Genomic DNA, 27868 nt, shown 5'->3' with positions numbered 1-27868 from the left:
GCGATTATGTCCTCTAACTGATCGTATATCCTATCGACCTCTTCTTCCTTATGGTTGCTCGTTGGCATGTATACCTGAATAATAACTGAGTTCGTCGGTTCTGCTTTTATCTCCACCAGTAGTATTCTATCCGTTACCTGCTCTATGTTGACTACGCTTCTTCCTACCTCTTCATTTAATACTATGTCAACCCCTCGTTGGCTCTCGCTTAACATTCTCCTATTTCCCTGTCCTCATCATTGTCCTAACATTCCACGTTCCTATTCTAACTAATTTGGTCTTCTTCTCACGCGTCTTCTGTCCTGCTGCTGCTGGTTTTCCCTTGCAAGGATTTCGTGGGATGACGACCGCGGAAGCCTTGCCTCCCCCGCTGCCGGGCACGACACACGGCCGATTGGGCCGAGCCCCGTGGTTGCCAGGACTCAAAATATCTCTATTGTCCATCATATATATATATATATATATATATATATATATATATATATATATATATATATATATATATATATATATATAACCTTCGGGTTGATTACTGTGTTTATGGTGTGTGTGTATATATATATATATATATATATATACACACACACACACACATACATATGTATAAAATTAGTAATTAAACCTAACGTCAGTTTGGTTGGTGATGATAGAATTCACCCAGTACTGAGTCCGACGGCGTGTGAAATTCACACATCATGCCAGTTCCTTTCCTTGTGCTGGTTATGGTTTCCCATGAATATTTTTTTTAATTTTTGATTTAAAATTATTATTTCGAAAAAAAGATAATCAGATATATTCTAAAAATTCCAGAAAAGAGAATAAATAATTAGTTTTTGGCCTTGAATATGTTGATTTTTATATTTTCCTGCCCAAAATGAAGGAAAGCCGGTTTAAATGAATCCAATGATATTCTGTAAATACAGCGTTCAAAGTTAAATTAGTGTGTCATGAAACTGAGCTTCAAAATGAAATTTTCATTGCTACTAGGATTTGATTTCAAACTTCATGATGGATGATTGAACTATCTTTAAAGTTTTAATGATTAAAAGCGAGACACAAGAGAAATAAGGAGGTAATTCATATTTTAATACTTTGTTATAAAAAGTATATTTTTACTCAATGCGATTTTCTATCATACCTTATCTCTTCTTTTTACGGTGAAAAATTATCGTTTCCGGATTTATCACTTCTAATTGTCTCGTAGAAATAGTAGAATTCTTGACTTCCCTGCACAGATGACTCGGGCACAATCTCCCTCCCCGTTTATGGTGAGAAAAGTTAGGGGTTTATAACGACCTGTTAGAGACAGTGACAGAGTGCTCAAATTACTCCAGTCAAGTTCTTTGTTGATTAACGCATCTCTTTCTTAGCACCAGCTAAACTTACACTCCCTAATTTATTTTCCCAGAAAATTAACTTTCCATAAAACTGAATTCTTGAAGTCCGGATTAATTTAAGAAATAATGAGGCTGCCAGCATAAACGTTATTGATTCTGTATAATTATAGTTTTTACAATTCATCACCTCAACTTGATAAACAGGTCATTTTATATTAGTGAAGTAAATATTTTGTGTGCTGAGAAATGGTTTGACAGTCGAACAAATTCCTTTTTTACGATCTCATGACTCAATTAATATTTCTTGTGCCAGTAAAAGAATCATTGGGTGTTATAAGAAGTTAAAACTTATAGTGTAATGGAAATGTTTAAATTTCAAGAATAATGGCGCCAGGTTACAATAATAAAACTAGATAAATTCAGTATTGCGTGAATTAAGAGGAGTCGATGGTGAATTCAATGTAAGCAACTTCTCTTTCCTTTTGATTACTTTCCCAATTAGAAGATTTTGAGAATTCAGATGGCTCAGAAATACGATCTACAATGAGAGCAACGAATTGTGATTTCGTCACTGATTAATGAATGCTATCAGTTCTTAGGCGGTGTTGAGATAAGAAGAATTTTTAATCCAAACCACTGACACTTCGTTGAAAATCACCAAAAGATTCATTTTTAGTATTTATCAACTGTAATAATATCATTCTCATTGGGTGAAGAAGCACATTTGTAAATATATGCCTATCACAAATGAAGGGAGACGATGCGTATAATTAAAAATATTTTAACTTAGGATAATTATTTTGAGTAGGGAAAGATGACGGAATGAGTGTATATGGTATAGTCTTCAACCTGAAATTTTATTTGAATATATATGGCAATGTACTTAAAATTGACATTTTCATGGTAAAGTTCCTAAGAGTTACTTTTCTTGCCCACCTTGTTGTTTTTATTTAAATCTTTGTCTTACAGAAATTACGCGAGTGTATTCTATTCTTGGGGTTCTAAGAGGTCTGAATTGGAAACCGAAATCCTCTGAACATATCCATACGGTTTATATATCCGGTTAACATGGCAGTGGATGATTATATAGATTTTGTCCTTTTTAACTTAATCTCATTTTTATGACAGTAGAAATAAATTACCCATATTTTAATCACACTTCGTCACCATTACTATTTAGCAAGTGAGAAAATAAAATCAGAATTTATGAGACACTGTCTCAGGCGTTACATGATGGAAGTCTTTCATAATAATGAACGCGCGTGGAAGCTGCGAAGGGCGTTCATTTATTATTATAAGATATGCGTTCATATATAATTATTTATGATACATCAAATTGATCTAATATTTGTGTTGAAAAGTCGTTACCTTTTGTAAGGAAAGAAATAAAATTTGGTAAAACATTATTGAAATTATGCTGCCGAAACAAATGTATTTAATGTATAAAAATTGGATAATAATAAATGAACTAATAAGCAATTCCGCCATAATCATGGGGAAGCTGAATAATATGAATTTCGATGTATTTTGGAATAATTTATCGGTGATATAAGGACGCATATAGCTCTAGTAGAAATTTTATCAAATGAAAAACTTGTGGTAGATGTGAATCATTAAGCCTGAGCAAAATGAAATGTTTTCGATTCTCATTGCCTTAAATGGACGCATAATTGCACCGCTCAATTGGAAAAAAGGTATTGCCTCTGTTTCAAGTGTTTTAATAACGACGTTATTATCGAAACAAATTGAAATTAAAATATGAATATCTAGTTCTGCAGTTAAAGTGCCCCATTCATATTTGGACTAATCTATTTGAGGTCTATCCTACAAGCACGGAGAGAAGATTACTGTGACTCAAAGTTTTTGATGTATGATGTGTGTGTGATGTGAGCTACGGGTATGAATATATGTACAGTTATGCAAAACTATAAAGGAGTGAACATCCTGACAAAGTATCTGAAGTTTGAACATAATCAATAGGTATCTTTTCCTAAATAGTCGTTAATTTAAAATAGAGTCAATTATGTCGGATATGATTTGTACAGCACTAACATAAAAGTCAAGCAAGTAGAGTGAAATTGGTGGCAAGAACGTTCCATTGTCGATTTTCCCATGACTTAATATTGGGTACTATAGGGTGTCTTTTATGCATCTTGACTTTTCCGAATTCAAACTGAGATTTAGAAATACCAAGTGTCTGTATATGGACTGAGCGAAGGACATAATGCAAGGGTGGGAGGATGTTTCATCCCCGTTACGCTGGAATCCGTGGGTCTCTCCCTCGTCGTCTGCCAGCAAAGCACAGTTGGTGGTGGGGTGTGTGTGAGAGTGTATGTATATATGTATCCGGGCGAGCGCTGAGGAAGCATGCCTGACGTCACGTTGCATGAAACTGAGTAATTACGCTTCCTGTGACCTAGCCTGTCTTTCTCGTTGGCCCTCTTTATCCCCCGAAAGAACCTTAGGTCCTTAACCTCTCTTTACTTCGGCCGTATCTCGTGCTTTAGAACCGCGTTTTACATTGGGCGCCCTCCATCCTAAAAATCTTATCTTCAACTCCCCTCTATTTCTATCCGCCTCTTGCACACGTTGCACTCATAAAATCCAGTTCATTTAAGAGGGTATTTCTTCCAGAATATTTAGCTGAAACTCACCGAGAACGTATGCTGCATATGATGGCAAAGAGCAAGACTTTGTGAATTCCACTGTAAACTAAAAGTTTACAGTGGCATTCACGAACTAAAATGGTCCTTTTATAAAACTTTGAAAATAGAATTCACAAAGTGTTGCTCTTTGACTTAATTATAGAGAAATTCCACAAGGCCTGGCAAAGTACGTTTTTCCATAGAGTTTGGACGAGTTATGTAGAGGACCAATGGATTATCTTCAGTGGCTATTTCAAGGTAATTCACATTGCATTGGCATATGTTTTTAATTTCCCGGCTAGGAAAAATTAATAGATGTTGTCTTTAATAATTACTATGCTGTTTAGATAACGGTATTGAATTTTTTCAATTTTTCATTGCTTTGATGCATTACAGTGCTCGCTCTTCCGCATTCTGTGAAAAACGTATTTTGGGAATATTAATATTTCCTTTTTTTGGCAAATTTTTAAGGTTGAATGGAATACCAGGTAATAGTTATGTCCGGCGTTAATGCCAAAATTTGAAGAATGTATTAATTTAATTTTTTCGTCTACAAGTTATTTCTTAGTATTCACACAGGCAAAATGTACTGCCGATGCGGTTTATGAAAACCTCTGTTATTCAAAGCTATTTAATTAAATTAAACTGGCCATTGGTCACATTGAAACGGGTAAGCCTTTCCAATGATTGGCAATACAGCAAATTATATCGAGTTTTTTATTCGTGTTTTATTCTCTAATTGAAATTAAACATGCGATGTCATTTTTTTTATCCAATTCTCGATATGTAGATTTCAAAGGCATTTTTTCTACTTGTAACGATCGAAATAAAAGAGGATGAAGTATTCATTTGGAAGTCATTATTTGATTTTTTTTAACATATGTTTTCTTTGGTTCTCAAATAATTCAGTACTATTAAAAACACCGAAGTCATGCACGATTGTCCGAAATAATATTTAGTTTTTAGCGGCAGCATTAAGGGCAAGGTATGTCTTAATGGAGCTACTTCACTACCTAGAGACGAGGAGATTAAGCTGTAATGTGTACTTTTCTTTCCATTTAAAGCAAATTATTAGAATAATAAATTTATAAAGAGAGGGAAAGGAAAAGCTCCCTCGATGAATCCAAGCAAAAATCCTCAAAAACCGATGCCCTTCTTGGCAAATATTGGGGCGAAATTAAACGGATGATTTTGAGCGAAATCAAACCGATTTACTTCACTTCAGTGAACAATATTATGCTCATTGTACTATATAATAATAGTTTTGGCCATGACGTAACTATTATTAAGCTATTCATAATATTATACAAAATCAGAATATTACAAATTGATTAAAAATTCATCCTGAGCACCAAGGAATGCTCACAAATAATTATTTGTGTTTTGAGATCGTGATCTACTACCAAAATACTTCACGTTCGCTTCGCATATTTCTCTAATTATTTAGCTTATTTTTGTAGTAAATATGCGGGTACATCCATCATATGGCTTTTATTCAAAATATTAATGTCTCAAAATAGCTCAGTTTACATAGCTACGCTAAACAGTATCCTCGACTAACAGAATTATATTTTAGACAACACTTAAATGCTCCTAACGTCATAAGAATATAAAAGGCTGCCATTTTAATCCGCAGGAATCCTGGAGTGGTAACATGCTTGGTTAACTGGGATAACGTTATTACGAAATAAATTTCACGAGGGTGTAGTTTTTAGGGAAGAAAGTTGGCTTTTATATTGATCTGCGGCTTAAAAATATCGACGTGAATTCTCAAACACGCTAAAATCCATAACATTTGTTTTTCTGTCATAAGATTTTGAATCTAGTACTTCTACACCTTCCAGTTCTATCACTCTTACTCGTTCGCGAGTTATTTTAAATGTTTTGCTGAGAACCCTAATGCCAAAACCAGATAAGTATTCGTTGCATTTAAAATTCTACAGTATCTGATCTCACCGGAATTGGTTCACTCCTCTTCCTGAATGAATCTCTCCCCTAAGCTTCGTCCAAATCTTATCGCTGCTTTCTTTCTGGCAACATCGTTTCTTATGCGTACTTGAATGTGCATCTTCCTTATTCCCCCTATTACCTTGTGACTGAATCCTCATATGGGAAAAAAGTGTAAAGCAAACTTTTTTGAATATTATAAAGTACCGACCGTATATTCTTGATGTGCGTCAATATTTAGTTGAAAAATCCCATTTCCTACACCTGTGGTAAACTTGAAAAATATCTATTGTAATTTTACTTGCACATTGTAAGCACACGACAATATAAATTTTAAAGTGTAATAAGTTGAATTAAAATCAAAATAGAGTTCATAGCAATATAGGTGTTTAGCCCCATGAATGTTCAGCATATTAGGAAATAATTTATTTACTTTGTGTTTTATGCATATGGATGTATATTTATTCCATTTGAACTAGAACGGTTGATTGCCTATATCATATTACGTATGAGCATTGTAGGAGAATTAGTCTCCCTTGCCTTCCGTCTTCCAACCCCACCCGTCCCCATTTCAACTCACATGAGTGTCCCGACTCCCCCCCGTTCCCGTGGTCACCAATCGACGGTCGGCTATTCCAGGCGTGGAACACTCCTCCCCCGGACGGCTTCCAGGATACAATATCACCGGGAGCCGAACCACCAAACCTCCGACATCTTGTTTCGGAAATGTGCGAAGGGGAGAGAGAGGAAGGCTTGGGCGAACACACTTGGGTCGGAGGAGACTCACGGCGCGGGGTTAGGGCTAGGGCGGGGTTCTCAGGAGGAGTAAGGACGGGGATGAGACTGGGAATAGGACGGAGAATGGTCGGGGAGGATGGCATGGTTGTGCATATATATGTATGTGTGTGTATGTAGAGGGATGAAACTCGCAGAGGGCAGTAAGGGAGAGGGCGGTTTACGCTTTCTCGCGAAAGTAGAGGGGAAACTGATGCTATCGGAAATGAAGCACATGGGGGAAGTAGAGGAGGGTGAAATGGGATTGCGGTCGGATGAGAAAAAGGCTAGAATGGAGGAGAGATTCGGAGTCAAGGTGCTTCACGGGGATAAAATAGTAAGCCGCCTCCGCAGGTTGTCGCTGCGGTCTCGATATTAAGTGGAAGGGAGACCCAAAGAAAATACTGGAACGGATGTCCCAAAGCAGTTGAAACAATGCTCAATTTAGCGGCGTTCACAAGTTATCCTAGCTGTAAAAAAATTGGTTTAACCTCATAATACCTGTATAGGTACCATCTAACCTAAAGGGCATGGAGCAAAAAATTTTCTACTTTAAAAAATTCAAGCTTTCGATATTAACAGATGAGGAGGATTTTGGGAATGGTACATAGTGTATTTGACCGCCGATATTAAATTACGTTTAAACGCATAAGTTACGAGACGCGACTTTTTCCCGTCATTTTTAATGCACACAGGTATATGTTAGCTGAACGCTATCAAGGGAACTCGTAACCCTGTGGTGGTAGAGTAAATAAGATGTTTAGGAGAAAGGAAAGGTGAATGTAAGGCGCATGAAAATGGAATTGTAGAAGAAAAACAAAATGCAATCGAGCCGGAAGGCAGGGTAAGAAAGAGTATGGGAAAAGATATATAGTAAAAAAGAGTGGAAAAAGTTCTCTTGGGCGTTGTGAGAAAGTCAGCATGGGAGAGAATGGGAGTGAAGCGGGTGAAGGGAAGAAGAGATAAAGCCAGGGGTATCTCAGTAAGTTAGATCCTCACACCTGGACCACAATCGACCAATCCGTAGGACCGATTGGTCGGAGGGGGAGAAGTAGGGCTGAAAGAAAAGTGAAGTTTAGAAGTATATTGTAAAAGGAAATAAAAGGATTGGGGAATGGCAACTGAAATCAAGTGCTCACTGATTAATGATATGTTTTGAATGGTGAGAATGGTAACGGTTAATTGGACATCAAAACGGTGTAGTAAAGACCTTCGTTAAAGCCAAATCAACGAATGGATGCTGTCGTCAGGGAAGTGAAAATAGCATTTTAGGCGAATAAATATCCATATCAATAAGTATGAATATGCCCAAGAAAGCATGTTAGTTTACTTATGTTTCATCTCTGTTTGCACCCTTGTAAACACTATGAAGAGTAGACTGATGGAGAGATGGAGGCGAGTATATTGGTAGGGAATGAGGAAGGGAGCGGAAGAGTGGGATGGGGAAAGAGAATGGCAAAGAGAGAGGGAGAGACATCCTCGGGGAGAATGGATTTACCACAGAAAAGTGAAAGTGTGTCCGGACGAAAGTTTTATATTTTGTTTTTGCCCAACTTTCAAGGCCTCTGTTTCCGTTTTGATTGGCGGATTTATATAGAGTGAGTCTAAGGTCCGGTCAATAAATTTCGAGTGAAAGTGGGACACATATTACTACACACCCTTTTCTTCTCTATCGAATGAATGGTAGTTTGATCGATTCATTCATCTGCAGACCATAATTATTCCTTTTTGTTTACATTAATAAGACATTTCCTATATGGAGCGTTCTAACCGTAGAAAGGTTCACTTCAAACTAATTGACTGCGTGTTCGTCTATAATGAAATTAATTTCGGAGTGAATGAATGTTTCCAACGCTTGTCCAGGAAAGTATTTCATCTAGCGCTTCGATTACTCTTATTTAAGCGTCATTTAAAAAGTAGCCTTTTCTAGATACCTTGAAGAAGTAATAATGTGTCGATGATATGATTAAGAAGTAATTATTTCGACCTGAAAAATTCCTAATGGTGTAGCCTTTTCAAATAAAAAGTATAAATATGAATATTATTAGAAAATAATTGTAGTTATTTTATAATGTGGTATCTCTCTCTCGAGTGTTTGAGAATGATTTTAACTCGAGGAAAATTATATCTGTATTTAGTTGGAAAGTAATGCCAAAGATCTTTCAAAGTCATATGACTAAACAGTGGACATCGGGCGTTCGTCGTGTTGGAATGCATATTTTTACAAGCTGGAGGCTGCAGCATTGTTTGGTGGCGAGGAGACCCTGCTAAGAGGATTATCTGTGGTCAAGGGGTATTAAATCAACTGGGATGGGGATACAGACAAGTGTATGCAGGGTAAGAAAACATGAAACAAATTCTGGTCTCAATATCTTTTGCACACTGTTTGTGTTGTGAACACCGGAATCCATTTCGTATAAATGCAAAGATATTTACGGTTCCGCATGGAAGCGGTTTGGCCTCTGATCTTTCATAATCCCAAATTCTTGTGCAAACACTCCTCTTTGAGCTTCGTTGGAAGCCCAGGCTTGACCCCTGCTCCGATCATGGAACTACGGTTTGCTTGGTCCAAATTACTAAAATCCGTCTTATGCTATCGTTTGAACGACTTTATTGAAAGGTCGTGGAGTTGGTCCGTCATCTCCGACTCCCTCATATTCTGCGGAAAACACCCTGCTGTCAAGAATGTGGAGATCATTCCAGTGGTAAGCTAATTCTTCGATCACGTGATTAGTAGATTACAATTAATGTTGAGTGGTAATAAATAAGAAAAGTGAGGCCAATTGGTACTATTGAAACTCATAAAAGTGTTAATGACAAATTGATATAAAATATTTACTTCGGTATACATCTACCTTTATGCTGCCAAATTTCTCTCTTAAGATTTATATTAAATTTTGATTTTTTTGGATTTAGTAAATTGGGTTTTCACAAAAAGTTCAAACAATTCTTTAAATTAATTGTTCAATTACATAATATTTGAGTGTCATTTGTAAAGATGCGACTTGAATATCTTATTTAATTGCTGAAAAAAGATTATGTTAGAGCTTTACCTAAGTATTCGTTGGTACAGCTTTTTTTATTATCATTCTTTAACAATAAGGGAAAACTTTTCCGTAGTTATTTTTTTATTTCTACCGTTTTATTTAGGTTAGATCGTATATATTTCAAAACTTGCTTTGTGTTTTGCATATACTTTGCGGTTGCAAGTTTTTTCCATAAAACGTGATAATTCTGTGGAATAATTCATAGTAGTATGCATGACATGAAATATAGTCTCACAATGCAAATTTTAACCTCTTTTCCGATTTTTGAATGATAAAAGGTAAAAACGCGGATTCGACTTGTTGGCACAAGTAATTTGCTGGGTGCGACACTGCATGGAAACAAGAATATATACGAATAATGATCTCCAAATTTCCTCGTGTAACTCTCCTTATTTATTTACGAAGTTTACTTACTTGGGTACTTATTTTCTCTCCGACTGCACTATATCGTCAATCGTAACCGTATTTCCTCTACTATTCATTCTCTCACTGCTTAGCCCAGTTACCTAGCTTTTACTGTGACACTATTTTTCTTATTAACACAGTCTCTCTGTTTTCAAGTACTTTTTGACACCACAATTGTAATCCTCGAGTTCGAAGGATTATTAATGTCCTTCGAACATTCATTATGCTTCCCGTAAACTGAATTTTCAAAATACTCAGCGTACATTACCTTTCAATTTTATTGACAAACCACCTCAAAATCGGTTATCCTGTGCATTCCAAAGAAATATTTCCTAGTCTGATGCTTCAAAATTTTCAGTTTCCTTTTTATTTTTAATGAAAATAAGGGATAACAAAAGCAAATACAATTTATGCACAAAAAATGTAATCGCTTCGAAAAATGCATTCCATAATGATTGTGAAAATTCCTAGTATTTTACGATTGGGTTACCCTAGGAATATCTTATCATTTTTTTAGTTCACTAAATGACACAACTCAAGAAGTCAACTCTGTCAAGTCTCTAATTGAAAAAAATTCCTTGGTAATTTATCCATGGATTTGATCAGAAATTCAATTTTCCCATTTTATGATTTATTGTTTAGCATAATGCTGATCAACGTGCGATATGACTGGCTTAATCTAAAGCTCTTTTTGTTGCGAATGCGTGTCTCTTCCGCAATGCAGATGCTGGTTTTAGGGCTACCAATAATGGATTTGCTAGAATAAAGCCTTGCCTTCCATAATTTATTGACCGTGAAAAATAGGCCATGCACCTTACTCATTCGCAATGAAAGATTGCTGAGAAGTACGAACCTCAAGCTTAATTTTCTCGAGATGGCTAACCCGTTGTGAGAATTTTTTCTACTTTTCCCCAACATAGATTTTTTAATCTTGCTAATCCGAAAGGTGTTGGCTCGCGTCTTGAGTGGTTGATTCGGGACTGCTTCCAAATGCTATCAAAGCTTGGAAGCGGCTCTATTACCACTGTTTCCCTCACACAAGTGCGAGTTCCTCCTGCCACCTTCCCTTCCGCTTGTTTTATGCCTCCTTTGATTTCTTCTTCCCCACCCTAGTACTTCATATTTCCTCCCTCCATTTCAACCCTTTCTACTTCTCTCCCACCCTCTCTCTTCTTCTTCCTCCTCAATCCCACTTGCCTCTCCTCCTACGAGACATAACATTACTACTCTGCCGCCTTGTACGACGCGGCGAAAACAGCCGTGGAAAGGTATGCTGAGTGGTTCGCGTGTGGGTGGGTGCGCGCGAGCGTTCGTGTCCGCGTGAATGTGTGTGCATGCGCGCTTTGGACCAGTATTTTGGGAGAATCGGGGTGACGGAGAGAGAGGAGCAGAGGCGGTTTGTGTTGAGAGAAAGGGAGGACGGGTCGTGGACGAAGGGATAGGCACAAGGGGGTGGAGAGGGTGCAGGAAGCGATGCGGGTGGGTGTGTGGGATCGGGGCGTGGGGCGAAACGGGGCCGGGAAAGACTCGAATCGGTGGGTGGTGATGGGGGGAGGGGGACCAAGAGATGAGGCTGCGGGTCTAGAGTGGGGCGACGACGGCGGCTTCTGAATGTGTGTTTGTGTGTCGGTCTGTAGGAAAGTGTGTGTTCGCGCGCGCGGTCGTGTGTGAGGATGGTGAGGGGAGTGGCCTTTGAATATTCCTCCGGAGCAAAGCCATACTCCGCTCCTTCGGCACGAAATTGAATTTCAAACATACATGGAGGTAGCGATGCTCCGGGAGGAATGGTGGGGGTTTGTGGAAGGGAGAGCGTATTGCTGGGAGAGGGAGGGAGATGCGGGCAGGATAAAGGAGAACGGGATGGGAAAAATGGTGGTGAGGGAAGCTAGGTAAAAAGGGGTGGGCGGCGAGGGAGTGGCGTGGGAGAGAGGGAAAGGGAAAGGAGAGAGGATCGGAGTGGGTGGTAGGAGAGGAGTTGTGAGGAGGGAGAGGTGGGCGGGAGATGGGTCGGGAAGGACGCGGACGGGGAGAAATTGAGAAAGAGATGGAGAGAAAGAGGAGTGAGACTAAAAAGGGTGGCATAAATGTAAATTGAGTATGACATAGAAAAAAAGCGAGAAACGGGGTGGACCTTTGGAGATGGCGAAAAACAAAAGAACTGGGAGAGGCTAGGATCGGGAAGAAGGAAACGCGGTATGTGCATGGAAATGGGTGAGGGATTTTATCCTCTAACCTACCGTTTCTTTTGCCTTCCGAAACTTCTTTCCTCGACCCTACGCCTTTTCTCTTCACACCACCCCTCTCTCTCCAGCCACCTCTTTTTCTTCCTCACTTTTTACTGTGTCTTATCTCCCGATTGCAGAAGCGAAACCAGACGTTTTTGCATTTCTTAACTGGGAGATTCTCCCCTCGAGCAATAAACGAGACCAGAAAAGCAACGAACCTCGTGTCACGGGAGTTTTGAAGCCATGCATAAAGTTTGATTTATGCGAATACAATGAAATCACCACTGAATATATTCATCGTGTGCCTTGATCAAAATGTACATAGGTGGTTGTGCCTGCAGTGCTTTAACATGAATGAGTTCTGCTAAATCGCAAAGTTTTCTTTCAATGAAACTAATAGCAAATTTGCTTTTGATGAAGATAATGCAAGAATATACGACTATTTTCATTTCACCCTAGCTTAAAAAACGCTATGTCATATTGCTCGACATATGCCATGCATGTGGGCGAAATGCATTGTTTATCGAATTATTTAGGAAAATGGAAAGCATTATTTTAACTCATATCAAATTGAAAATTATGATATCGTTGAGAACATCCGCCGTTTTTTCATTTCAACAAACTGAATCATTTAAGTTGGTTTTAATTTAATGGGGAATATTTCAAGCTCTGCATTCTAAATACGTAAAATTTCCATGTGTATATTATAAATAAAATAATGTAATATACTTAGAGATGTAATTATTGTATATATATTACTATATATAATGCGGCGTCATTAGCGAAATTGATCGTAGGAAAACGAAGGTGTTGAAATTCACCTGAGATAAAGGTAAACATATAAGTTCGCAGACATAAACTAGAACAGGTAGAGCCGTCAACCTAAATAGTAATGTTTCTGAATAAAGTGAGAAATGTAGTGGGCTAATTAACAAAATACATGCATTTGGTTAGGAAAAATGTACGATACTACGGGAGATGATAACTGCTTCCCTAAGTATAAATATTGAAAAGGAAAGAGAGAACGTGAGTATGGAAGGTCGTTTTGCATGGTTTGGAAACATGGTCATTACTATAAGAGGATAAGCATAAAACTGTTCGATGTGTCGGTGTGGAAAAGAAGAGAGCAAATAAAATAAACGAAGAGGAAAGCAAACGATGAAGTTCTGGTATGGTAGGTGAAGAGAGACGTATGTTACGATAAATTCGGGAAGAAGAAGATATGAGAAGGAGAGAGAGGAGCGGAGGGAAAAGGAGAAGTGAATAAAGGAAAAAGTGAGAGTCAATGGGATGCTGAAAGCGGTAATATAGAGAAGAATGCTGGGAAAACGAGGTAGAGGTAGGAAAAAAATAGCATTTTGGGTGGAATTCAGGGAGATCGAGAGTTAATAAGGCCAAAGAATGAGTTATTATATAAAATGGTATGAGTAAATGATTCAATGAAATGTTGTTTTAAGTAAGGGCCTTCGAATACTTGCAGCAAGTTCCGTATCTGTAGAGAAATCATAAACCTACCCTAGCCTGGTACACTACCGCTAAAACTGTCTTGAGAAAGAATAATTTTTTTAATTGCATTTTTTTTACCTATCTTTCTCCAGTGCTATTATGAGGTTATGGTACTTCAATTCTACAATTGGAACAGTGAAAGAAGCTGTAAGCATTGGCGATTTTTGTTATAATAAATCAAGTAGATTGGAAAAACATGAAATAGTAAACAGCTGATAAAAATTATACGGATGAAATTGCAGTCCACAATAAACCAGCACGGTTTATCGTTTAAGTACGCGAGGGATAGAGCTCTTACATTAATGGGTTTTCATGGAGGATCTTCTTGCATATGACGCATATTGTGATTGTCTGGTTGCATTTTGCTGAAAGCGAATTTCCGGATAACCAATCGAAGTAGAGAGTCAATGATAAACTGTTAATCATCCCATGTAATATCCAAAATTTTTGTTGCCTACATGCAGTAATGAGGAAATGTGTACTTACGTATATCAAGGCCACTGGTCACATGGATGAATGCGAAAATAATCGTCACCAGGACGGTGACGGTATGTCTTCTATTCCAAGAGTTCTTTTTTGGCGTATGGAACTCAACGGCCCCAATTTTCCAATCCATATCTATGAACATCGTGCCGCATAAGGCTCCCAAAGATCAGCACCGTTTGCCAAAGGTTGAGTAGAAGGATTGGGCCATCGATTGGGTGTTGTTGGTCCTTGGTGGTGGTTTCCTGAAAAGATATTGCAAAAAATATATTAATCTGTATTGTTGAATGTGACATATTATAGTGCTTTTTGAAAGAATAATTCGGACTATATTAAAATACTATTTCTCATTGAGATAATATGTTTCATTTTTTTATGTATACCTGTTCAATTGCCTAATTGATTAACTTCAAGTATACGATATCTTTCCTAAATAAAAAAATAGAAGTACTACATTTTTTATTGCTCATATGCTACTGGATTAATATATTTAGTTGAAATTCATTATTAATCAATTAAAACACCTTTTGCTAAACTATAGTTTTTTGATAGTGATTCCGATTGTTAAGTTATGAATGAACGCATGAAAATTGACTCTATTGATAAATGAATTTATTCGTACCTCCCTATCATATTGCTATCATACCAGATCTCATGGATGCAAGGAATCGACCTCTTCGCTCTTACACTACCGATTGCCAACTTCTTGTCAGCCCCAATGATCCGTGAAAACTTGTGTACCTTGGCGGTAGAATTTCAATTATGAAAATTGGTACTGCAGAACTGTCGATCAACTTCTAAATTTTTCATTTAATTTCATTTCCATGTTTAGAGGATTATGATGCCCCTCATGGAAGAAGCTCTAACTTATTATTCGGCCAAAAATAGTTTAATTAACTTTAATTTTGATAATGGCAATGAAATAAACCATCCGCGACAATGGGGATATATCAATTAAATTTACACCTGGGATTGTATCTCCATATTATTATCGCATCATTAATGTTTTGATATAAAGTGTATATTGAATATGGTAGTAGAGTATATCAAAATTACTAATTTACTTTACTGCCCTCTACCCATGAACTGTCATACACAGACATATATGACAGTTGATGGTCAGTATATATCTATATATCTATATATATATATATATATATATATATATATATATATATATATATATATATATATATACACACACATACATACATTGTAAATATTTCTTCCGGGAGGATTGTTAAGTGCTTTGTTAATTTAATTTCCATTAATTATATATCTATTCATTATTATTCCTATCTTTGCTGAATTCATCTGAATTATAGCTACAAACCTTAAGACGACTAATTATGTTTCGGTTCCCTAGTGGTTATCTGGCCTAGGGACAAAATGAGTAAAAGGTGATTCTATTCAGCCCCCCGGGGAACGCATGCTTCCATTTCTTTCTAACATCACCAAGATACATGCGACGACGGATGTTGTGATGGAAAAAGCCGCGTTGATGACAAAAAAGGCCAACACGCGGAAGAATGATGGTTTACGCTCGAGAAGAGACGGGGAGTTCTCGAGAAAGAGAGGTGACTGCATGGTTGCAGAATCTTTTGTCCTTCCTTTCCTTCCTCTCCATCCCTCCACCGCAGGGCCCCTCTCCTCTAAAAGACACACAGTAACCACGTTCCTTGCCCGCTCGGCGTCTGCCGCACTCGAAGGGGAAGGAGGGAGGCTAGCGGAGAGTGATGGAGTAATGCCACGGTCAGCCTCAGACCGCGGTCGCCCATCTTGGCGGCGAGGCAGCGGCACTGATCGATTCGAGAGGATCACGAGTCGTGTTTTTCGGCTCGAGATTGGCCTCTCACTTTTCCTGGCCAGGGTCGCCCGGCGCGGAATCGCATTGGGAAGAGGGCGAGATTAATTCGGAGATCCCTGACCGGAATATTCGTTCATATATCAACGGTGTCCGTTTTTTAAAGGGGAGGGAATGGGGAAAGCGGAATGGGGACGATTATTTTTAATATATCTCGAAAGACCTCTTCTGTGTCCTGGGTGTTTACATTTTGAGGAGGCGGCAATAAGCCCGATTTATGCGATTGATTCCCCTCTCGGAGTTTCCTCGACAACAGAAATAATTCAATGCCCGCTTCGTGTAAAGGAGGAAATATATTTTGGGAAGGGATTACAAAAAAAGGGAGGAATAATAGATTGGTGCGATAGAAAATGGATATACCTTTCTCATTTGGTTGTTCTTATATGTTACCAATCAGGCAACAAAACGTAAGGGCCTTCATATCCTGCATAATATGCAAACGGTTAACGTGTGTTATATTTATACGGTGCAATTTCCTTCAATTATTGACCATTTATATCTGATATGCAACCACGAGTGAAATAAATTACTAAAATAAACCCTTTTTCAACAAATTTTACTGTCCTTTCTGAGGATTTATTAAATATTCTCTCCGTTTGGAAGTGGATATGTTACTTTTACAAAATTAATTTTATAATCTTACGAATTATTACTCAGTGAAATACAATGATTGGTTCAAAATGTTAGCTAAATGCTTGAATTTTCTGACAAGTTACTTGAAATCAGGAAATCTCCTGGCACCCAACACGCTCACGAGACTTTTCTCTTTTAAGACTCCTCGAATATTGATCAAAATAAAATTTTAAGGTGCAGGCAAAATTTTGAATAATTATATAATTCAATTGTTCTAAAAGTAATAAGTTTCCAGTCTCAATTAACACACCAAAACTTTGTCGACTTGAATTATAGTTGAAGCAAATAAATGAGTGAACCCCTCAATGTACCGTGATTTTGATATATTTATTACTGGCTTACTTGAGTAATACGTGGACGCGACGCGGCGCTTCATATAAAATGCACTTCTAGTCGGTGTTCAGCGCTTCCGGTTCCTTAGTCGTAGCAGATGCACTGAAAGAATGGGACTAGCATTTATTCCCTTCTACCGTATGGAATGACGAACATTTCTCCCTTGCACGAACATCTTCGTACTGTCCCCCTCCTCTACCTTCTCACCACTCTAGATCCAGCAAACCTATCAAGAGAAGTGCGCAAACCCCCCATCCACATCATTCCACACGTTCAATTTTTCCCCGCACCTCAAGCACTCCACTCTTTCCTAGACACCCCTTGGGAGTCGAGGGGGGTTTCCCCAGCCATATGTTCACCCATCTCCGTTGGTCGCCCCCCCCCACCGGCGAGATGACCCTCCCCCACCCCCGCTGTCCTCTCAGCCTTCCATTGAGCATCATCAATTTCCATTGCCATGACAAACGATCCCAGCTTCCAAACACAATAAATCTGTCCCCTGCTTACCTCCCTCTTCTCGCAGACCCACAGGTCCAGCGGCAGTGCACCTAAGTCTCCTCATCCCACCGTAACCCCGTCTCTCATCCTAAACCCTCCCACCACGTCACTCCCCTCCCAAAAAAAATGCCCTCCCTTTTCCGAAGCCTTCGGTGTCCTTCCTCTACTCCCCTTTTCCCCTCTCCGTCGTCCCATGTCCGGGGTTCCTCCGCCCACCTTACCACCCTCACCCCGTTACCTTTTTCACGACAGGACACTCGTGCCCCCTTCCCCTTCTTCCCCTGGCCCTCAACACTCCTCTTCGGTCCATCTCATCCGGGGTGGCCCTCCCTTGGAGCCTCCCATCCAATCCCCCTGCCCTCGTCAGCCGATGGTTGGGATATCCCGGGTCCGCTAGAGAGGCTCTATACGTCACCGGCTTGGCTTTCGAGCCTTCTGAGACCTCTGGGGGTTGGGAAGGGAGGGTAGGTGGCTTAGAGGTTGGGGGTTTCAGGAAGGTGGAGGAAATGGACGAGGTATACGACGAGATGGGAAATGGGGGAGGTTTTCACGTAGGATGCGCGTGGAAGGGAGGCAGATAAGAAGGGTTGGAGGGTTGGGGCTTGGTTATAGAGGGGGAGTGCAGGGATGAGTGATAAGAATGGAGGGGTTTGGTGGGTGAGTGAGGCATGCTGGCGGAGCATAGAGTTGGATAGATAATGGCATTTCTTTGGGGATAAGGGGAGAGAAAATGTCCAAACAGAGTATGCGTTGTTAAACTTTGAAATTTTTTATTCACTAATTATCTAGTTATGGAGATTCTTATCTCTAGGAATAGCGTTGTATATGATATGACAGTCCATGTTCTTTTATCTAAAATATTTCGAGGACTTAATATTCACAGAAGTAAAGGCATGGTTACTTAAAATTATAAGTTATTAAATATTTTATTACAATTGAATGATTAAGATATTCATATCTCGATCATCACAGTTGATTGTTAGTTTGGTTTAATTTTGGCATGAAGTGCAATTGAAAAGCATATGAAATGTTCTAAATATGCCAAAATCATTGGTAGAGATGCTAATGTACTTTTTTATCCTTAGCTTGGAGGAAAAACAACTTCACAGTATTCCCAAGAAATATAATTTTCATTGAGGTTTTCCTGTAGCCGTTGAATTTTTAATTTATTTTTTAAAGTTACTTTGCTTTGGATTAAATTGTATGTGTAATATATTGGGTCACCTTTATAGAAATAATTGTGTGCCATCTTGTTGAGATAATCTGAAAATTTGTCATCAACTTTAATAATGACCCCTAATTATCTTTGAAGTAAAATTTATTCTTATGCAAAAGCTGTTTTTCCATTTTATTTTGAATAGGACCGTATTAGCAATAGTATCACTTCTGGGAGGAGAAACAGTATGTACCGTAGGCTATTCTGAGAGAAAATGTTACTACTAGATAACACTCAAAGCTATTTTAGTTTGAGTGATTTCTCTTTCAATTTAATGATTTAGTCGTGGAGGCCATCTAGTTTCTTTTGAGCCACAGTGTTTCAAAAAACATTGCGAACCCTCCCGAGTGTATTCTCTCCGCGTTGAAGCAAAATTGGATTTACTCGTTCCCTCTATTTTAGGGTGAAACTATTTCTACCAATGACACACTCACTGGTTCGTAGCTGATTGGTTTTAATGGACACTGGTTGGGATAAGAACGGTTTTTTACCAGCCATATTTGGTAATATACGCTATTTGGTGTGTTACCCTACCAGCAAAAGGAAAACTGAAAATAATAAGTATCGGAAAATTTAATGGTAAAATATGATCATACTTTTTGTTAGCCATGTCAAAGAGAATTCTAAAAAAACTGCATAGGTATCAAAAGTGTAAAAAACTCATTTTTCCGTAGGTGAATAACTAATATACCGATTTTATGAGAACATTCAAAAAACCTCACTCTTTTTTATCTCTTCTCACGAAATTCGTGTTACATCGTGAAATAATTTAGAAATCCATAGAGACAAGGGAAAATGTTATTCCTTCTAATTAAATGCTTTACTAAATCGTATTTTAGTAGATATTTCGTGTGGTCATTTTGTCCCACACCTGCGGGGAAGACTACGTTCACTTATGACCCTTTCCATGCCCTGCTTAACAATCTAGACCCAAAGTTTCTGCCCTCCAGTCACAATAGTTGTTCCATTGTCGTTCCGTCCCGTTCTCTCCTCTCAGACCACAGCCAATACCTCTCCGAAGCGGCACGGTGCGCTTCGGGATGGTGGTCTGGTTGAGGTCAGGGTCACTTCGGAGCGCGTAGAGACGGCACTGCCTCCCTCAAGCTTACCCTAATGGTTCCAAGCCTTCGCTCCGGCCGTATCTGCTCCGTACTTCATTCCTCTCCCATCTGAACCGTTAGTGTTGGTTCTCGATTGGCACCGGTCACAAAAGGAAGCATTTACGTTCTATTTCTCGAGGTATCACTTGCGGTATGTGGGTCCTGTTAAAACTTCATATTTGAATTTGAAAAAAATTAAAAAAAACGAATTCTAGCCATTAAATATGGTTGTTGCGTAAGTATTCTAGCCATTAAATATGTTTCTTTTTTTGTTAGGAGTAATAAAATGTTTGTTTGGTAGTTGTGTCCATCCAAAAACCTACCTTAACCTGTAGATTACCTTAAAAAAGATATATATATATATATACATATATATATATATATATATATATATATACATATATATATATATATATATATATATATATATATATATATATAGTGTGTGTGTACAGGGTTCCGTACAATAAGAATTGTGACTGGTTTGCTGTTGCCTCAACGGAGTGGTGAATGGGGGTCCGACCTGTCAACTCGTTAGAGGGTTCCCCCCCCCACACTGGTGCACTTTATTTCAGTCGCCTCCGGGCATGCGTTGAGGCAGAAGGTGGGCTTTTTTTGTGACGCGTGATTGTTTGTGGTGTCGTCGCGCCAGCATGGAGCGCACCGTCGAGCAACGCTACGCTGTGAAGTTATGCGTTAAACTCGGGAAATCCACGTCGGAGACCCTTGAACTCATTTAACAGGGTAATGGGGATGACGCTTTAAGCCGTACAAGAGTTTTTTAGTGGCACTAAATGTTTAAGGAAGGCCGGGATCTCGTCGAAGACGAGCACCGCGTCGGAAGCCCGACGACCGCTCGAACCGATGCTCAGGTGGCCAAAGTGAAAAAGGCTTTGAACTCTGACAGGCGTTTCACCATCGCCCTTATCAGTGAGGAGGCCTGCCTTTCAGCCGGAACCGTCCACACTATTGTAACAGTGGATTGTGTGGTGAGGAAAGTGTGGGCGAAGCTGGTGCCGAAAGTCTTAGAGCGAGGAACAAAAACTGTCGTGGGTGGAAATTTGGCAAGAAATTTTGGACTGCCTCCAGGAAGATGAAGATTTTCTCGACAACGTTATTACCTCAAAGGATAGGTCTAAAAGAGCTCAAAGGATATCGGTTCGACTCCATCGAGGCGGTTCTAGCGGCGACGGCAAAGGCTCTCAATAGTATTCCGGAAACCGGCTTCCAGCGGGCTTTTGACGAGTGGCAGACGCGCCGAACTTAGTGTATCGATGTAGAAGGAATGTATTTTGAAGATTATTTAGTGATTGTAATGATAACTGCTTTAAATTTTGATTTTTGGAACCAGTCCCGATACTTATGGTACGGACCCTGACTGGGATTGTAATGGAAACTGCTTGCTCAGTCAAGGCGAATGATGTTTACACTCTGAAATTGTTGCATTTAAATGCACATTAGTAGATGACTCTGTTACTGTTGCGGCATCTCCCGCAGTTTCTTTGGAACGAGTGATGCTATTTATATTTTCAGCCTAATAATGAATAAAGAGAATGACTATATTGTTGAAAATGGCTATATTGTATTTCGAAGTATTCTCCTTGATGATGAATACACTTCTGCATGCGCTGGAATCGTATTATTTTTTACACTCCGATTGAGGTATATGCAAAACTTGGCCATTGAATGCATCAAGGGCTTTTCAGGCGCCGAAAAACGTTGGCCTCGCAATTTTTCTTTGATAAACGGGAATGAAAAGAAGTCATTTGCTAAACCTGCTAAATCAGGGCTGGACGGAGGATTATCAATCCGACGTTTTTGCCAGTCAAATATGTATTTGTTTCAGCCGATCTATGATAGCTTGCATTGTCATGATGAAGAATGATCCTTCGTTGCCGCTTTTTTTCCGTATTTCACCAAGCTTCTCTGGCAAACAGATTCTCGTGTAGCATGAAGAATTCACGGTTCTACGTTGCACGAACGGTACGGTTGCCAGATGTCCAGTTATTCCGAAGAAACAGGCGATCATTTGCTTCGATGTGCTTCGAGCCCGAATCACTTCTGTCGAATTTGGCTCGTCTTGGAAGAACCATACAGTTGATTCTCTCGTCATTCTAATCCCCAAGGATGCCTAAATCTTACGATAAGTCACAAGACTATGTTCCTGTGCTAGTTCTTGCACAGCATCAATGTTTTCTGGCCCAACAACTGATTTTCGATGACTTTCGTCACTGAACGAATGGCGACCATGATGGAATCCGTTATACCAGAGTTTCCTAGGGGCAATGAGCTTCATCGCCAGTAGTGGAAGTAAGGTGATGGATGCACTCCTGTCTTGATAATCCACGTCGAAAGTCGCAAACTATCATCGCACGAAATTGTTCACGAGTTAACACGAGATTTTTTCGCTGAGGCAAAGTTCTCGAGTCTCTTTAAAAACACAAGCAATGATCAAACGAAACGTCAGATGGCGCCTAAAGCAATTAGAGTTGTCAAGGCTCAAATATATAAATATATAATGGCAATATAAATGACAATCCTCATAAATGACAATCCTCATAAATGACAATCCTCAAATTACATCCGTTTTTAGGTGGATTTTTAAAATGTTTTGATATTATTGCCCAATACCCTGGTTTCTTTGGAATCCTGACAAAAACGTGAACAGTGCCCCATATATGTAGTCTATCCGAATTACATTGATGTGCTCAGGGAGAACGGCTTAGAGAACCGACTGGCTCGTAATGTTTATTTCCCAATTCATACGGTTGCATCATAAAACAGAAGCCAAATAAAATTACACTGAAATAACTGCGAGAAAAGTTTTACATATTTTAAACAAATAAACATTTTTGGTGTTATTAGAATGATTTTGAATCGCATTATTTCCAATAATAATTCCGCAAAATATCAGTGATCGAATGAATCCATGTTGCTTCCGGGAATTACCGTCGCGTAGGTGAGTTTGAGGACAAATGTTTAGCCCCCAGTCTTGGAGACGCCTCCAGGACTGGGGGCGAAAGAGTTGTCCATCAACTCCCCTACGCGACGGTACTACTCCCCGGAAGCAGCATGGATTCATCAGATAGATTAGATTATCATCAGATTAATATCAGTGATCTAATTCTTTATTTCTGTCATTCTCATTTCAAGAAGGGATTTCCTTTTGAGCAAAACGCCTGAAAAATTATTGCCTTAAATTTGACACAAACATATTTTAATCTAATGATAATAATGGGTATATTTTTCCTGAAATGCAATAATTCGAACAAATTGAATGCATGAGGCAAAATATATGGAATTTTTGTGTTTGTGTGTGTGTGTGTGTATATGTGCCATACACATATATATATGTATATATTTGTATATATATATATATATATATATATATATATATATATATATAACTACATATATATTATACAAGGTCTGTTCAAAAAGTATCGCGAATTTCGTATTTTCGCGATTTACGTTTATTACGCATTTTCGAATATTTTCGTGGCGTTATGCTGGTACTTATGTCTCTCACTCATTGACAAAACGTTCGGCCATGTTGAATGTTCCAGTAATTGTTGACAGCGGTTTTTCTTGGACGTATTTTGGCTTGTCTTTGATTTTTGCCTGTTCCAAAAAATAAATAAAAGAATCTGTTTCAAAAGTTTTGTGAAAAACGAAATTAAGTGCGCGGATACATTCGGAATGTTGAGTGTGACATATGGAGAAGCTACCTTAGACCGAAGCAACGTTTATTGGGGGTACAAAATGTTCTCAGAGGGCAGAGAAGATGCGAACGCCTTAGAGCGAACCAGACGCCCTAGCACGACAACAACAGACGTAAAAATTGATGAAGTGAAGAATATAATATTAGCCAATCGTCGAATCACCGTTAGAGAAGTTACTGATGGCCTAAACATATCGATTGGATCGTGCCATTCGATTTTTACCTATTATTTGGGCATGACACGGGTCGCCGCGAAATTCGTATAAAAGTTGCGCGATTTCGACCAAAAACAGCATCGCATTTACATTTCTGATTGTTGAACTCGGTCCGCTTCGACCCAAATTTGCTCCAAAGGGCTCTGAATCACGGAATTATGGTTTAACCTGGAAACTAAATCTAAATCATCCCAATGAAAGCTGCAGCACCTGCCAAGACTGAAAAAAGCGCCCCAAGTTCGGTCGAATGTGAGAGTTTGAAAGCGGGAAGCAATCCACCACAAACGCCCAAATTTGTGGAAGAACAAAAATTGGCCTTTGCACCATGACAACGCACCTGCTTACTCATCGTTAATTGTGCGCGAAATTTCAGCCAAAAACAACGCACTAATGATGCCGCAGCCACTGTATTCCCCAGATCTGGCCCTCAGTGACTTTTCCTGTTCCCGAAACTGAAGAGGCCCATGAAAGGACGACGCTACGCTACGATTGACGAGATAAAGACTGCGTAGAAGGAGGAGCTGAACAAGATCACAAAAATGATTTTTTGAAGATGCTTCGAGGATTGGAAAAAACGTTGGCACAAGTGTATAATATCTAATGGGGCTACTTTGAAGGGGACAAAGTAGATATTCATGTATAAATAAATAATTTTTGATAAAACACCATAGTTGCGATACTTTTTGAATAGGCCTTGTAATTACGTATTTGTGAAGCACCAGGAAAAGCCCGACAGGTCTGTCATAAATTTATGACAGAACTGTCATAAATTTGAATGTCCTTATAAGTGTTTTCTCTGTATATTTTCTGTTCTGTTGTTACGTACTTGCATCATATTTCTCTCTTTTTTAGTAATTATACATTATCGATATATCCAGGTTACGTTCCAAAAGTAATGCAATTCTATTTCCCGCGCCGCTACTATCGGTCGGATCGGGATCGAAAACTTGGCGTAGGGGGGGAAGGATAAAAAGCTTTGCCGCGAAACCGGCGTAGGTTCTCTTCCAACGGTTGAAATGGGAGGACGTCAGTTATTGTAAACCTTGACGCGCCGACCGTGTCACGGATGACCAACGAAGTGGAAATTTCAAGAGAACTTTGGCAACGTATTGAAAATGAACCCGATTATTTGGACAACGTAATCTCTTGTGATGAAACCTGGGTTTTCAAATACAACCCAGAAACAAAACGCGAAAACTCTGAGGGGCACCCTAACTAGTATCCCAAGCCCAAAAACTCAAAAATGAGCAAACCAAAAGTGAAAACAATGCTCATTGGTTTTTCGACAGTAAAGGAGTGGTCTATCAGGAGTTTATTCCTCAAGGACAAACAGTTAACTCGGCTTGCTACGAGGATGTGTTGGGAAGGCTACGAAAAAGGGCCATCGGGACGAAAAAATACCTGGCACCATCATACCTGGCATCTCCGCTACCTGGCAACTCCATCACGACAACGCGCCTTGCCAAAACGTGCTACGAGTCCGCAAGTTCCTGGCCAAACGCCTGGTGCCATCGCTGCTTCACTCCCCCTATATTCCTGACGTCACCCTCGCAGACTTCTTTTTGTTCCCTCGGATTAAGGCAGTCGTAAAAGGAAGCCATTTTTCGTCCATGAAAGACATCTAATCAGCCGTGACGAAGACTTCGCGAGAGGTCCCCGAAGACGCTTTTAGGGCGCGTGCCGGTTTTAGCAGAGTCGCTGAGAAAAATGTGTGGAGACCCAAGGACAGTATTTCGAATAATTTTAAGTGTTTGCACAAATGTTTTCAATAAATTATTGGAAAAAATATCTGCTTAATATTTGGAACGCACCCTGTACAAGTATGTATATGATCGATGAGAATGACATAGATAGAATGTGTAAATATTTCGGTATTTTAGTAATATTTAAATATCTCCTGCTAGTTCATGTATCTATAGTAATAGTAGGACGGCTGTCAAAACTACGGTTAATCCAAACTGTGGTATTTGGTCTTATTTTATCCCAGGGGTTTTTGTTAATTGTTGTTGTGATAAAGTCAATTGCTCCTAAGATTGATTAGACTCACGAATTGCAGTGAAAAGATGGTTCAGTCAACAGATTTATTTGATAGTCAACTCTCAAAAGAAGAGAAGTTTGATTCCCTAATTATATGCAAGATACCTCACACTTGACTATACCAGGTCGTGCCATGCATTTGGTCAGTTCAAGGCATGATCTGTTATATTTAGTAAAAACGCGAACAAAGTTCTAATGAAATCTGCTTAAAAAAGTTATTTCGTGATCACAAAATGCAGATTAATACTTCGGAATTATGAACTATTTTGTGAATAAATGGCCTTATATTATATTTGTCAAGCGTTATTATTAATACGGATTACGTTTTCACAGCTTATATGATGCTGGGTCATAATTTTCATTTCGAATCAAATATCTTAATTCCGCATTCCGGATTCCTTCGTTATTGACAGGATTCAAACGAGGTAGTTGGCACAGCGGAGGGATAAGGCGAATTATATCAAAACCTTGCAATTGTGAAGGATAATATACTATTCCTGATGAATGTTGGTGGTTCGTTGTTTGCGAAGAAGTTAATTATTCATTTGGATTTTTGAAACCAAGATGTTTTGGAAAGGTTTCCGGTCGTATTTTTTATTTGAAAATATTTACTTCAGAGGGGTATCAGTAGTCCACGGATAGTGTGTTGGACTGCTGACTGGTGGGCCCGGGTTTGATTCCCGGGCAAGCCTCAGCTCCAAGCATCCTATGTCATTTTTTGGGTACCAGATCTTCCTGGGAAACGATAGCCGGCACAGGGAGAGGAACTCGCATCATTATCTTAATGTGTGAATTACACTCGGCATTGGGTTTAGGACTGGGTGAAATCAATCATCACCTGCCAAACCGACCGTCGGTTAGATTACGGTGTTTAAGGTTTTATGTAGTTTAGATAACATTTTTTTTGCATCATCGTTAAATTGAGTTTCCATGCAGTTGAAAGTTTACGGCATGTTTTTTTGTAAGTGGTTGAATTGTTTTTCGTAGTTTTGTAAATTATTTACCAATGTAACTTTACTTGTTTGAATATATTTTTAGCTGACTTACTCTTTAAAAGTAACGCACTTTCTAAATTTTAATTGTTAATAGGCATTTTATGGAGTTTAAGTTTTGGTGCATTTCCTTAATGTTACTTTATAGTAAATATTATGTGATGATTTTTTTTGACCTGTTTTATAACCAGTTGTTAATACTGACAGAAAATTATTTACAATCCTAATTTAAGTATTTCGAGTAAAAGTACCTCAGTGCTTCAGTGCCACCTCACGGAAAATATGACACTGCATGAACAATCACAACTTTTACGGATGGGAATAATGTCTATGCAATTATTCTTAACTTCGCTAAACCTCCATCCCTAACTAGAGAATCGTCTAAAATTTCTTTGTTTTATAAATTTAAAAATTCCAATGCAAATTGTAAACGCAATATGAAAAATAGTAGCACTCCGGGAAAGCTGAAGAAATATGTGACCAAACTACATTTATCGTTGTCAGCAAAAATATCGAGTTATGGTATAGTTCGGATTGGCCTTTGGATCTCTTGGCCACTTGGGCTAGAAACGTTAGTTTGTGCCAAAATTATATCTTAAATTGAGAGTCTTTTTCAAGCTTTTCGTATTTATTCTCTGGAAGATGTGCCTACCCATCTTTTAGGGTTGAGTTTTGTATTTAAAGCTATCTTTTACGTTAGGTATCCTCTTGAATGTTTCTTAAATAGCTAGGATTTCGTAAAAGAGGCTTAAAAACATTAGAGAAAAGAGAAGAAAAAACCTCGAAATATTCGGCAAAGTAATAAAAATATATATACTTCGAGAAAATTAATTGGGATTAGGATGAGAATTTTGCAGAATGAAGGAGACTTACTTGTGCAAAAGGCTACG

At 38.8% G+C, this 27868-nt stretch overlaps 1 protein-coding gene across 1 annotated transcript in view; it reads right to left on the bottom strand.

The window, feature by feature from the left end:
- The window catches only part of LOC139689965 (discoidin domain-containing receptor 2-like), a 654793-nt gene that overhangs the window by 563487 nt on the left and 63438 nt on the right, over positions 1-27868 (bottom strand). Inside the window, exon 2 of the mRNA XM_071587123.1 lies at positions 14373-14614. Within this exon, the coding sequence (XP_071443224.1) occupies positions 14373-14514 (142 nt within the window). The 5' untranslated portion in view covers positions 14515-14614. The remainder of the gene's footprint in view (positions 1-14372; positions 14615-27868) is intronic.

The sequence above is a fragment of the Hetaerina americana genome, unplaced genomic scaffold (genome assembly GCF_022747635.1).
Source record: "Hetaerina americana unplaced genomic scaffold, ioHetAmer1.1.p SCAF_3, whole genome shotgun sequence".
In the NCBI taxonomy this organism is placed as follows: domain Eukaryota; kingdom Metazoa; phylum Arthropoda; class Insecta; order Odonata; family Calopterygidae; genus Hetaerina; species Hetaerina americana.
Note: the sequence above shows the minus strand (reverse complement) of the source record. Positions and strands in the feature narration are given on the sequence as shown.